This window comes from Schistocerca americana, chromosome X (assembly GCF_021461395.2).
Source record: "Schistocerca americana isolate TAMUIC-IGC-003095 chromosome X, iqSchAmer2.1, whole genome shotgun sequence".
Taxonomy (NCBI): Eukaryota; Metazoa; Arthropoda; class Insecta; order Orthoptera; family Acrididae; genus Schistocerca; species Schistocerca americana.
Genome location: NC_060130.1, coordinates 655,765,063 through 655,779,924, shown reverse-complemented (window position 1 = coordinate 655,779,924; position 14,862 = coordinate 655,765,063). Strand labels below are relative to the sequence as shown.

Here is a 14,862-nt window from a genome sequence, read left to right as displayed (position 1 = left end):
GCTGCGGCGGAGGAATTTAAAATGTTTTACTGTTGTTGAGAGATGCTGCACAAATAATGTCTATGATTTGCATTTCAAACTCGAGAGTAACGAGACAGACGACCCGTTTTTATATGACGAGTATTGTATTACACCTAATGTGCAAGACATGAGTGTGGCTCAGTATTAATTTTATAGTTTTTTATCTAATCAGAATACCTCACTATGTTGTTTAATGTTATTATTAATGTTTTATATCTCGTTTCTTATCATCTTAGAAGCGATTATTCACGGAATTTTTTCTTCAGGAATTCGTATGTTTTCATCAAGCCACAGTAACTGTACTATAACGAATTTTATTGTCATCGTTTGATTTCTTACGTTAAATTTATGTGATTAACTGTGTGAAAACCTTGCAGTGCATGCACTATAGCAACGGAAGCACTCTGCATATTTTCAAATGGTTCAAATGGCTCTAAGCACTATGGGACTTAACATCTGAGGTCATCAGTCCCCTAGACTTAGAACTACTTAAACCTAACTAACATAAGGACATCACATACATCCATGCCCGAGGCAGGATTCGAACCTGCGATTGTAGCAGCAGCGCGGTTCCGGACTGAAGCGCCTAGAACCGTTCATCCACAGCGGCCGGCTGCATATTTTCAGGTCCACGTATGGATTCATGGATATCTTATTGCCGATGGGAAGTGATATTTAAGGTACTGAATAAGATTTAAACCAACAAAATTGGCCATATTTGAAGCTACCCAAGTGGAAGAAAGTTGCTAACACCGGTGTAAGCAAACGTGTACAGGGGTGTCTAATTGCTATTATACAGATCTGTCACAGAGGAACTACACTCCTGGAAATTGAAATAAGAACACCGTGAATTCATTGTCCCAGGAAGGGGAAACTTTATTGACACATTCCTGGGGTCAGATACATCACATGATCACACTGACAGAACCACAGGCACATAGACACAGGCAACAGAGCATGCACAATGTCGGCACTAGTACAGTGTATATCCACCTTTCGCAGCAATGCAGGCTGCTATTCTCCCATGGAGACGATCGTAGAGATGCTGGATGTAGTCCTGTGGAACGGCTTGCCATGCCATTTCCACCTGGCGCCTCAGTTGGACCAGCGTTCGTGCTGGACGTGCAGACCGCGTGAGACGACGCTTCATCCAGTCCCAAACATGCTCAATGGGGGACAGATCCGGAGATCTTGCTGGCCAGGGTAGTTGACTTACACCTTCTAGAGCACGTTGGGTGGCACGGGATACATGCGGACGTGCATTGTCCTGTTGGAACAGCAAGTTCCCTTGCCGGTCTAGGAATGGTAGAACGATGGGTTCGATGACGGTTTGGATGTACCGTGCACTATTCAGTGTCCCCTCGACGATCACCAGTGGTGTACGGCCAGTGTAGGAGATCGCTCCCCACACCATGATGCCGGGTGTTGGCCCTGGGTGCCTCGGTCGTATGCAGTCCTGATTGTGGCGCTCACCTGCGCGGCGCCAAACACGCATACGACCATCATTGGCACCAAGGCAGAAGCGACTCTCATCGCTGAAGACGACACGTCTCCATTCGTCCCTCCATTCACGCCTGTCGCGACACCACTGGAGGCGGGCTGCACGATGTTGGGGCGTGAGCGGAAGACGGCCTAACGGTGTGCGGGACCGTAGCCCAGCTTCATGGAAACGGTTGCGAATGGTCCTCGCCGATACCCCAGGAGCAACAGTGTCCCTAATTTGGTGGGAAGTGGCGGTGCGGTCCCCTACGGCACTGCGTAGGATCCTACGGTCTTGGCGTGCATCCGTGCGTCGCTGCGGTCCGGTCCCAGGTCGACGGGCACGTGCACCTTCCGCCGACCACTGGCGACAACATCGATGTACTGTGGAGACCTCACGCCCCACGTGTTGAGCAATTCGGCAGTACGTCCACCCGGCCTCCCGCATGCCCACTATACGCCCTCGCTCAAAGTCCATCAACTGCACATACGGTTCACGTCCACGCTGTCGCGGCATGCTACCAGTGTTAAAGACTGCGATGGAGCTCCGTATGCCACGGCAAACTGGCTGACACTGACGGCGGCGGTGCACAAATGCTGCGCAGCTAGCGCCATTCGACGGCCAACACCGCGGTTCCTGGTGTGTCCGCTGTGCCGTGCGTGTGATCATTGCTTGTACAGCCCTCTCGCAGTGTCCGGAGCAAGTATGGTGGGTCTGACACACCGGTGTCAATGTGTTCTTTTTTCCGTTTCCAGGAGTGTATATTCACTTCTAAATATTTTTCTGACATAAGGGTCCTAGTTGACGAACGAAACTCAAATTCGTGTCGTTGACGGTCGAGTCGAATTTGTTCAGAGACGTTTGTACAGTGAATAAGCTTACTACTCACAAAGCTGACATACATGATCATTAACACAGCTTCTTTAGTCAAGCTTGTGAGAAGACTTAACGTATCGAGGTCTTGTTCAGATTTTGTTAGACATTTCTTCTAACAATTTGCAGCCGTTAAAAACGAATCGGAAAATAAGAAGCTAGAGTAGACTGGTCTGCAACGAGGTTGTAAATCATAATAAATGCCGCCCTTGCTTCACAAGACTTGTGTAGAACTACTTGTTTCTTTTTTTTTTTTTTGTCCCTTTTTCCGAGAAGTGGGTTTGACCCAGCTCAGGATCTCCTTCTGAGTCCCGGAAGTGACTCGTTGACGCACTTTTTTTTTTTTTGTTAAACTGAGACTGCAGCAACCAACAGCTTAAGGACAACACATGTAAATAAAAGTGTACTTTCTTTGTACATATAGAACAAAGAAAATAATCTTCGAAACAGCTTGCCAAAGATAGAAACGAGAAATAATAGTGGCAATATACCGTGATAGCGCATCTCTATCAGATAAGGACCACAACCGCTGACCATCTTAACCAACGTGCTGTTGGTAAACGTGAGATTTAGCATGTTAGCAAAATTTAGCCCATAACGGGTCAATTTGGAGGCGTCCAAATATGCAGGAAGCATGTACTACTGAAACGTCAGAAAGTCATCCCCCACAAAACACAAACAACAAAATGTACAAAATCAGCAATTAACCATATCACTGAATTTAATCTTTGGGCGGCCGAAGTGGCCGTGCGGTTCTAGGCGCTACAGTATGGAGCCGAACGACCACTACGGTAACGGGTTCGAATCCTGCCTCGGGCATGGATGTGTGTGATGTCCTTAGGTTAGTTAGGTTTAATTAGTTCTAAGTTCTAGGCGACTGGTGACCTCAGAAGTTAAGTCGCATAGTGCTCAGAGCCATCTGAACCAATTAGTCTTCGACTTCGGAAAGCAGGAAACCGACCGCAGGATAATGTCGATGGTGTAAGCAGTGGCGGAAGTCCTGGTGGGAAAGCAAGTTGACTCCGTAGCCAGAGTCGGTTCCTAGATGACAACTGTATGTAAATCTATGCGAAAGCGTGTCCAAGGAACCATATTGACAACATGTAGCCGTGTCACTAAGTCCAATTCGATGCAGTCATTCATTAGCTAAGTTATTAACGACTCTGTACCAAGAGGATGCCACTTCCATCGCGTGAATCTTGAGACAGATGTTGGTCCATACAACTTTCCAAACACCCCGTCCCTACGAGCAAGCGAGAAGTGTGTCGTCACCACTTGCTGCCTCAAGATGTCGTTCCTTAGGTAGTTCACCGGAATATAAAATTCTCGAACTTGACCCAGTTCTAAATGAATGAGACTTACGTCAACAGGTGAAGCAAGACTCACTTGCTGTAAGAGAGAAGAGCCGTGATAGTATGCAGTTCACGTATAACCGTCAGCATCATGCGTCGGAAATGCAATGGAGACGCCTTGTGTGTGATATGTGAGAGAGACAAGCCTCCATCCGTGGGCGGCTTCGTCAAAGCTTCGTAACTTAGTTTAAATGTATGACCTTTTCTATATAAATCGGCCAGACAGTTGTCGCAACTTTTTCACTACCATTCTGGGAAGGGCAAAGAGCTGCGTGATATACAGGGTGGGTCACTAACTATTGCCACCAAGAATAACTCCGAAATTATGGTAGGAGCTGAAAAATTTGTGGGACAAAAGTTGCATGAGACAACGGGGCCCATAATATGACCTTGGTTTTTTGTTGCTAGGTGGGGTCACTTCGATGATATGAAGGTCAACTTTTTTTAATGGGATGCTAAAGTTTGGTACTTATTTTATGATAGCGGCTATCGAGACGAATTCAATGATGTGTAGCAGTAAGGTCTTTGAAGGTCAACGAAGGTCACAAAGATGGCATGAACGTCCAGTTACAGGTGTTCGAAGTGATGACCATTGGTATCAATGCAGTGCTGCAATCTTCTTATTATGGACTGAGTGGTACTCCTTATCACTTCGGCACTTATCGAAGCACATGATCTGACAATTCTCTCTCGCATATCTTCAGGTGTAGTTGGAACTCTTTATAAACAATGTCTTTTACGAATCCCCACAAGAAAAAATCCAGAAGCGTCACGTCTGGCAAACGAGCCGGCCACGACACATATCCTCCACGTCAAATCCAACGATTTGGGAATTGTCTCTGCAATTTCTAACCATCAGCGAAAAATGTGCCGAACACCCATCGTGTTGATAACACATTCTGTTCCTTGATCCTAAAGGTTTTTCTTCCAATAACAGACCTAATGTTTGTTGCAGGAATGTGGTGTACTTCCTACCATTAAGATTTCCTTCGATGAAATAGGAGCCTATAATTCTGTCCTCCAGAAACCCACACCACACATTCATCGACCACGGTTTTTGGTGTGCAACTTGCCTTGAGCCAACATGGATTTTCAGTTGCCCAGTAATGCATGTTATGCAAATTAACATTTCCACGCTTCGTGAATGTAGTCTCGTCAGTAAATAAAATCAAATTAATAAATGAGTCATCCCTCTAAACCTGAACTAGAGGCCATCGGCAGAATTCAATGGGATGGATACCATCCGTACCAGTTAATTCTTCGTGGAGACTGATATAGTAAGGGTGATATTTATGCCGATGCCAGATTCCCTTGCGATTTGACGCGAACTAACTCAAGGATCTCGAACCACACAGGAAATTTCCGTTTCCTTGTTAGTAACTTTCCTTTGCCGGATATGTTTCCGATGCGTTAAAGATCTAATTGTTTTCAATTTATCGTACACGTATTTAAATGTACGACGTGTAGGATGAGTACGTTGAGGATATCTTTCAGCGTATAAGTCTCCAGCTCTCAGTGAATTTCGTGGACATTCTCCGTAAATAAGAGGCAAATCGACTTGTTCTTCGAAGGAATACATCATTCACATTCGCTTGATTCGACGATACTAGTCTTACCGTTCCCATTAGTGTTGTATTGCGAAACCGTCGAATTGTGTTTACATGTCAATGGTACGTTAGATGGATACACGATATTCAGCGAATATATACTGTTTGCGCGATATACGAGAGAGAATTGACAGAGCACGTGCTTCTATAAGTGGCGAAGTGATACGGAATACCACTCAATCCATGTAAGAAGATTGTAGCACTGCATTGATATCAATGGTCATCACTTCGAACACCTTCTGTAACTGGACATTCATGCCACCTTTTTGACCTACGTTGACCTTCAAACACCTTACTGTTACACATCATTGGATTCGTCTCGATAGCCGCTATCAGAAAATAAGCACCAAACTATAACATCCCATTAAAAAAAAACAAAGTTGACTTTCATATCTCCGAGGCGACCCCACCTAGCAACAAAAAACCAACGTCATATTATGACCCCCGTTGTCCCTTGCAACATCTATCCAACCAACTTTTCAGCCACTGTCATACTTTCTGAGTTATTCTAGGTGCCATTAGTTAGTGACTCATCCTGTATAATACGCCTTACACAAAATATGGGTATCCAGTATCCGTACTTTCTTCAAAATGGTACGCGTGCTTGGTTCATGTTCCAGTATGGCACCTTGAATTTCAGATTTTCAATTCAAAGCCGCAATATTCAGTGGACAATGGCCAACGACACCACCAAAGGTGTATGCCAGTCCACAAAACATGGCCAAGAAAGGACAGCGTCCTCGAAGCAGCGTAGGTTGTGAAATTTTCATTTGTCTTCCTTTAAGCCCGCGCCTGAAGTACGACAAAAACTATCAGTTCTGAGCTTTAGCAACTGTTCTTCCTCACTTCGACAAAGGAGGACCACGACGTCATCAGCATACGCCCTAACTGTGAGGTTCCCCCTGAGAGTTTTTAATCTGACAGCCGATCAGCAACTTGCCGCAACAGCGGTTCAAGAAACAGGGCAAAGACATAGCGAACTGCCCTGAGGCACTCCCCTACAGAGAACAACCGGCGACGTCAGCCGTCCACTGACCACCACTGACGCTGCAAAGTTAACAAGTGGCAAAGAGCGACGCATGAACGAGCTGTAAAGCCAAAATCTCCAATAGGCCATCGATATACGCGCGACTAACTCGACGAAATGTCTTAGAAAAACCTAAGAAGGCAATAGCACAACGAGTAGATGTAACAGCCACCACCGATACCACATTCCTATACTGTGCCACCAGAGTCAAAATTTAACAGCTAGGGAGGCAGTATTGACGGTTACCAATCACATGACCAAGCAATAATGACAATATGATGTTCACAGCCCATACAATAGGTTTGGAGACAAAGATGAGTGGCGTCAGGGGACGAAAATCAGCCGCTGTTAGACAGTCATGATACTTCGGAAAGAGATCATCCTTTCCCACCTTGAAGTTCGCAGGCACAGCTCTCCCCTGCAAAATCTAGCTTAAAATCTAAATAAAAGTAGAAAATTATTATAAGAAGGGAAAAACGTCGCTCTGGCTGCAGCAAGATTTCTCATAAAGCCACGACCGGTTTCACGCCAATTTAGGCGTATACCCAAGTGATATAAATTGTACTACATTATTTTACGCTGCCCTGAAGCATCTCCCCGTCCTTCACCTCACTGGTAAGTTAAAACCCGCTAGAGGCGTTGGTCAGTTTGATAACATCTACATCCACATCAACATCTACATCTACATCCATACTCCGCAAGCGGAGGGTACCTTGAGTACCTCTATCGGTTCTCCCTTCTATTCCAGTCTCGTATTGTTCGTGGAAAGAAGGATTGTCGGTATGCCTCTGTGTGGGCTCTAATCTCTCTGATTTCATCCTCATGGTCTCTTCGCGAGATATACGTAGGAGGGAGCAATATACTGCTTGACTCCTCGGTGAAGGTATGTTCTCGAAACTTCAACAAAAGCCCGTACCGAGCTACTGAGCGCCTCTCCTGCAGAGTCTTCCACTGGAGTTTATCTATCATCTCCGTAACACTTTCGCGATTACTAAATCTACATCTACATCCATACTCCGCAAGCCACCTGACGGTGTGCGGCACACCTGAAATCACTCTTACTTCGGAAGACTTCCCTCCATTGAGAATGACATGCGGCGTTCTAAGATGATGTCCCATTTTGTAACGAAGCGCGCTGCTCTCCGTTGGATCTTCTCTATCTTTTCTATCAACCCTATGTGGTACGGATCCCACACTGCTGAGCAGTATTCAAGCAGTGGGTGAACAAGCGTACTGTAACCTATTTCCTTTGTTTTCGGATTGCATTTCCTTAGGATTCTTCCAACGAATCTCAGTCTGGCATCTGCTTTACCGACGATTAACTTAATATGATCATTCCATTTTAAATCACTCTTAATGCGTACTCCCAGATAATTTATGGAATTAACTGCTTCCAGTTGCTGACCTGCTATATTGTAGCTAAATGATAAGGGATCTTTCTTTCTATGTATTCGCAGCACATTACACTTGTCTACATTGAGATTCAATTGCCATTCCCTGCACCATGCGTCAATTCGCTGCAGATCCTCCTGCATTTCAGTACAATTTTCCATTGTTACAACCTCTCGGTATACCACAGCATCATCCGCAAAAAGCCTCAGTGAACTTCTGATGTCATCCACAAGGTCATTTATGTATATTGTGAATAGCAACGGTCCTACGACACTCCCCTGCGGCACACCTGAAATCACTCTTACTTCGGAAGACTTCCCTCCATTGAGAATGACATGCTGCGTTCTAAGGGGGATGTCCCATATTGTCAGCTGGAGGCGATGAGGGCGCGGCCGTAAGGAACACTGAGTTCAGATCAGACATGCCCGAACCCTGGAGCGACTCCGTTAAGATCCACGCCAGAGGTCTCACTAAAACCCGAATACGCCACCCCCCACAACCTCCACAGGATGACAGGTGGGCACTACGCAATCTGTTTCACCAAGAGAGAGACTTGACGCAGGAGGGACTCCACGTTGGAAATATGTGCATCCTGGGTACGACGTGGGTCATACTACAGCACCTGAACATCGGCACGGGGAGCACACAGGGCAGAATCCGTCTTCGGCTTTAACTGGGAAAATTTCTCGCGGATAAACTCAAATTGGTCTGTGGACTGATATTAGAATTAGCACCTACCGTCAATTTATGTCGCTGTCCAACAGAATGTTTGAAAAAAAAATTCATTTCGGACTATTGAATCGTTGGTGACGGAATGTTCTGTTTAATGTACATTTAAACGGAACGTATACCACTGTAGTACTGAAGGCGGTGGTGCTGAAGCGACCGTATTTAAGAAAGTAAGAAATAGATTCACACACCACTGTATTTAAGCAACACATCCTTAAGATATTGGTCATTTGCCTCCGCCGACAAGTTGAAAACCTGCACAATGGTATATTTAACATCATAACTGGCAAGCAGAACAACAGTAACTGATCCCTATGGCTGAAAGAAACCTGACTGCTATGTCTAAGTAAGAACCTGTCTACTTGTAGGATGATCACGAATTTTACAAAGAAGACATAAAGCTCAGAGTCAAAATATGCTGTGTGAACCTGATCTGAAATAACACCAAACGTTGACAATAACCAGTCGTGAATTTCGAGGGAACTTCGCTGCACATTACAGATGGACTTATCAAACATGAAACTTAGTGTACTTTTACGTGGAATCTTCCTGGTCGCTAGGGACACGAAAAAAAGCGAGCGATTCTGCCACAAAAAAAAAAAATAGAAAAACAGCACTAAAGGATAAACAAGGTCGACTGTGAAGCAAGTACACTCACAAATGAACACACAGTACGACAAGAGCTAACTGCTGCACTCGAAGCGCTACAGCGGAACTAAGGAGTAAACACGTCTGACCTCGCTTCTCAAGCGGAAATGAGCTACGCTACTGGTCTCCCTCGTCGCTATATTGGTCGCTGAGCCTCATAAAGCAAAGTTAAAGATGAGAACAGTTGTTACTTGTGTGATACACGGTATTCCTGGCGTCCAAAAATTAAATTTTTTGTCTTAATCTCTCATCTTACAAAACGATTATGTACCACAAAACATCGAAGTGGAAAGGGAATCCCAAGTGAATTTAGCGCAACAGTTCAGGACCATATGCGGAGGTAAACGCACTGTCACAGGGTTGCAAAATATTTGCACCCATATTGGCAAGTCTTAGCTGTTACCGAGCGAGGTGGCGCAGTGGTTAGACACTAGACTCGCATTCGGGAGGACGACGGTTCAATCCCGCGTCCGGCCATCCTGATTTAGGTTTTCCGTGATTTCCCTAAATCACTCCAGGCAAATGCCGGGATGGTTCCTCTGAAAGGGCACGGCCGACTTCCTTCCCCACCCTTCCCTAATCCGATTAGACCGATGACCACGCTGTCTGGTCTCCTTCCCGAAAACAACCCCCCCCCCCCCCCCCCTCTTAGCTGTTGTTCAGGCAGCTGTGTAACGAAATAATTGTCGTGTTCGTCCTACGCGGGCTCTCACAAGGGAAACTTTCCATCGCACTCCACTCACATTGAGAGGTAAGTTGATCCATTGGAGAGACCGTCAAAAACTGAACACAGATCAAGCATGAACACAGGAAGAAATTGTACTGCCCTGTGGGAAAGAGAAGCAAAGCAGAAGCAGTGAACGGTCCCATAATATGAGTCGTGTGTAAGAATATATTACAGTCGTAAGTAAATGTGATGACTAGTGAGAGCAGCCGAGATGCCGCATAGCCTTATCACAGAAAAGAAAACAACAAATAAACGGTTGTGAACTATGTTACAACGAAGGTACTCAAGAGACAAAACTTCCAAAACGGAACGCAAGAGGCACAACATGTGGTACCTGTATAGAACAAATGGGAGGTAAGTACGTCTGCAGGTCCCTTCGTTACACGTCGCTGTTGTAAACAGACATTACACCACGACACGTACACAAATTTGAATTCAGCGAACAGACACATCAATGACCGGACGGACAGTTCGTAATTTTTTGAGAAAGAAATTTTGGGTATTATGAAAATTTGAACCCGTATCTCGCACTTCGGAGTCTAACAACGTGACCATATGACTACGTCACGAAACTCGTGAACATCGCTCGATATTGTACATATTACAGTGGGACCGTTCACAGCTTCTCTTTTGCTTCTTTTTTCCACAGTTCAGTGCACCTTCTTTCTGTTTTCATGCTTGATCTGTGTTCACTAAATCCGAGGGGGGTGCGATGTAGAGTTTCCCTTGTCAGAAGCGAGGCGCGAGAGCGTTTGGTTTTTATGCAGTGTTATCTCCTGATATTTTATAACTCTCCTTTGAGGATGTCTATACAGTGTGAACAGAAACAGTCCGAAAACCTTGTAAGGATGTTGCAGGTGTCGCGAATGGGTCGCAGATGTGAGTAGAACCGCATAAGATTGCATAAGATGAACATGTAGGAAAACAACCTAACGTCAGCCAGGTCGCTGGGAAGCAGGGGAGGTTGCGTTTTTGTGGCAAGCGACACTGGAGCTACATGGTCAGCTACGACAGAACGTTTTGGAAGGACGATAGGACACGGCAGACGCGCGTGATCGCGGGGGATTGCATCAGACGAGCCTATATAAGCAGGGCCGCTGGTGCTGCTAGAGATTCCTTCTGCAGTTGATTCCGACGCTGGACCTGAGTTACTCTGCCCTCGGGACGGGACATAGTTTCTCGTGGCACTTAGCTGCACAGGGTACATGCAGGATTGCCCAACTTACATTCACTGTGTTGGTGCCTTTTATGGTTCGACAGTGGTCTTATCCTACCTCGTGTTTCATCTCAGTTATTTCATCAGAAGTATACGTCCTTTATCCCAACGAGTTCCCTTTTCTGCAAAGAATTTCCAGCTTGTTTCCAGCACCAGGACTTCGAGTTGGACGAGCTACCTCATTACTGGATTTAGCGTCTAGTTCCCATCTTGATCCGCTCGCAGGAAACTACAGATGCGACACAAGGAAGACTGTGCTAAGAGATAATTGTTGAGAAGACAAATCGATAACTTGCGCCGTTTCTGAGTTAGTTAGCATTACAGTTAGCCAATCAGGCCGTTGTGCACGGGAATTCAAACGGCCCGCCAGACATAATTAGTATCAGTTTTTCTCATAGCGTAGTTGACAATGCACGAGACTGCTCAGCCCTTGGTTCGGGTTCGATCCTTACTACCACCCCATGTCCAATTTTTGTATCGCTGTCTTTTTCGGTTTTAGCAAACGATAGAAAGAACGCGTCTGGCGACGCCGTGACTGACAGGCCGCCTAAATTTGCACGCAACAGCCTGATACGTAACTTCCATGCTAATTAACTTGGAAACGGCGCAATATATCGAATATTTTTCTTAACATTTGTTTCCCAGCACAACCTACCCTCAACGTCCTCACAAGCTTTTCGGACTGTTTCCGACGGCGCTGTATTTAAGGCTTTCAGTCAGATTGAAACTAGAATTCCTCATATTCGAAGTTTTCGAGTGTGTGTCGGGGTGGGTGGGGGTGTTGGGGGGGGGGGGGACTCTTAGAGCCGGTGTTGTATAATTTCGGCGCAGGGACAGCTAGGCTAATGATATTAGTTTCCGCTCATGCGTCATACGGCATCTGAAATACTGAGGAATATAATTTCCCATCATGATTAAAATTCCCCGAAAATACAATTCCTTGATAGTTTCCAACGAATACTTATTTCGGTGGCATAAAAAGTAATTAGAAATCAACCTACTCCCAAACGTCACGAAACAGTAAGATATAAAACACTTAGCACCTCGAAATCGACTATGTAGTCTTGTGCCGCATACAAATAGAATTTCACAACTATCATGAGAGTGCAGAAGTACGCTGGTGGTGATGGAAGCAATTAACTAATTATATGGTGCCACGCAGTAATCAGTTCATTTGAGGATTCAGAAGAGAAGAAATTGAAAATTATGTTCATTAACGCAGAATGTGGACAATGTGATTTTTTCCAGCTTGCCTAGAGTGCGGACGTGGCGTTCATTACTCCGCTTGCCTGAGAAAGAGTGAGCATCTCTGCACTTCAGGACTTAGCAAATGGAACGATTGAGCTCGGAGATCGAAAGTTTTGGTTCAGCTATGTACTGAGCAAGATAGCTAGGAGTGAATAGACGAGCGCAGCCTTGCAGCACCATGAGGCTGGTCGACATCCTCACAACGACGCCACCCCGCCACGCTGAATTCGGTGATATTGCACCCGCTCCGGCTGATTAATTTTAGGATCACGTCGGCAAAGTTTCCATGAGAGTTTCATGGGCCGTGTATTGTAGAATTTCGGAAAAATTGATGTTTTGTGCAGACGCTAACCTTAATGGGTGGCCTGGGAGGAGGTGAATAGCAGAAGTCGAGAGGAAGGAAAAACCACGATCTTCTAAATAAAAAAACATTCAAATGAAATTTCCTTATGAAGTCCGCTGCTAAATCTTTTCTTACATAGGGTGGTCAGAAACAATGTGACTATCTTGTAAGGGTGCTACAGGGAAGTTTGTGCTGAAAAATAATTGTTGAGGAAAAAATTCGATACGTTGCCCCGTTTCCGAGTTCATTAGCAATGGCCGTGCGGAGTGGCCGCGCGGTTTGAGGTATCATGTGACGGATTGCACGGCCTCTCCCGCCGGACGTTCGAGTCCTCCCTCGGGCATGGGTGTGTGTGTGTGTGTTGTTCTTAGCATAAGTTACATTAAGTAGTGTGTAAGTCTAGGGACCGATGACCTCAGCAGTTTGGTCCCTTAGAAATTCACACACATTTGAACATTTATTTTCATTAGCAATGAAGTTAGCCAATTAGGTTGTTGCGCATGCTAATTCAAGTGGCCCGATAGAGAAGGTGTCACCAAACGTGTTCTTCGTTTGGTTTGTTTAAACCGAACGAGACAGCGATACAAAAATTGGACATGGGACGGTAGTAAGGATCGAACCCGAATCTAAAGCTGAGCAGTCTCGTGCGCTATCATCTACGCTATGGGAAAAACTGACAGTAATTGAATCTGGTGGGCCGCTTGAATTTGCTGGCGCAACGGCCTAATTGGCTAACTTCAATGCTAATTAACTCGGAAACGGCACAACTTATCGATTTTTTTTCTTAGCAGTTATTTCTTGGCACAGTGTACCCTGCAACACTATTAAAAGCTTTTCAGTCTATTTCTGTCCACCCTTTGTACAGAACGTAGACACGTTACTCCCACATGCTTCGTGCTGTTGCAATAAAATAGTAATCGTTTGCCTACCCAGTATAGCTCATGTTAGTTTGATGTTTATTATATGTCGCCTTGATAGCACTGAAATTATAATGGCCAGCAGTTAAAAAAATGGCTTCAAGCACTATGGGACTTAATATCTGAGGTCATCAGTCCCCTAGACTTAGAACTACTTGAACCTAAACATACATCCATGCCCGAGGCAGGATTCGAACCTGCGACCGTAGCAGCAGCGCGGTTCCGGACTGAAGCGCTTAGAACCACTCGGCCACAATGGCCGGAATGGCCAGCAGTCTGTTTAAATTTACACATGCGATTTAATATAATTATTTTTTCTTTGCATTTAATTACTATTCACTTACTGTAATGGTATGTTCCATAATCGTGTAACAATGTTACATTTGTCCCACAGAATGAATAACAATTAAAAAGGATGCTCTACTTCTGTGGTCCAGGTAATGCCGTTGCCCATAACTGCAAAGGCGAGACAGAGATGAGTGAATGTAGCGTGAGTGCATACTTGACCTCTGAGGACGTCATGGCGAGCATGCCGGAGAGAGTGCAGAGCCAGGAGGTGGTCCAGGAGTGCGCAGCGCGGTGGTAGACGCCCCGCAGCTGCACGTCCTGCCACCCAATCACCGCCAGGTACACCGACATCAGCATGTCAGAAGCTGCCGGCACACAAGCGACACACAGCTCAGTTAACTCTCAACTTTAATCAGCAATACTGCCACGTCTGTAAAATGTTTGCAAACTGGGCTGTTGTTGCAAATGGAGCAGTACCATGTTCTGTATGTCTCTACGTGTCTATTGCCAAACTGTGGCTGTCCCCCATGAGAGATTCACTTCGTACACTCTCTGTTTTTGAGCGAAGCATTCTTGAATTTATGTTACTATTTCTTCTGGAAATCTACATACTGAAGTTGAGTTCGTAGACCTGTTTTCCTTAGAGAGTAGCTTATCGCATTTTGGCTTCACTATTCCTCGTAGAGTCATAGATAAGAGCGATTACTGACATTCTTTCAGCGCCAACATAACCGGCTAAAATATATCTCGCTGTACTTGCAGCAGTGGAATGAGTCTGAATGAGTGAATTCACGGTACATTAGCATGATCATCTGTGGCTTTAACAGTCGCTACTATTGAAAAAAAAGTTAGAACTAAATAAAAACTCCATTTTCTTCACAGAGATTTTTTTCTGGTCCGCGAATGGTAATATGTTTGGAAATAACTGTTCCGCAGATGCTCTTCACTTTTTTGGCCACAACTAGTTTCAAGGCCGAAGTCCCGTCAACGACCG

General features: G+C 45.2%; 1 protein-coding gene across 1 annotated transcript in view; it reads right to left on the bottom strand.

Annotated features, from left to right (window-relative positions):
• The window catches only part of LOC124556230 (relaxin receptor 1-like), a 370,951-nt gene that overhangs the window by 97,878 nt on the left and 258,211 nt on the right, over positions 1-14,862 (bottom strand). Inside the window, exon 8 of the mRNA XM_047130220.1 lies at positions 14,088-14,233. Within this exon, the coding sequence (XP_046986176.1) occupies positions 14,088-14,233 (146 nt within the window). The remainder of the gene's footprint in view (positions 1-14,087; positions 14,234-14,862) is intronic.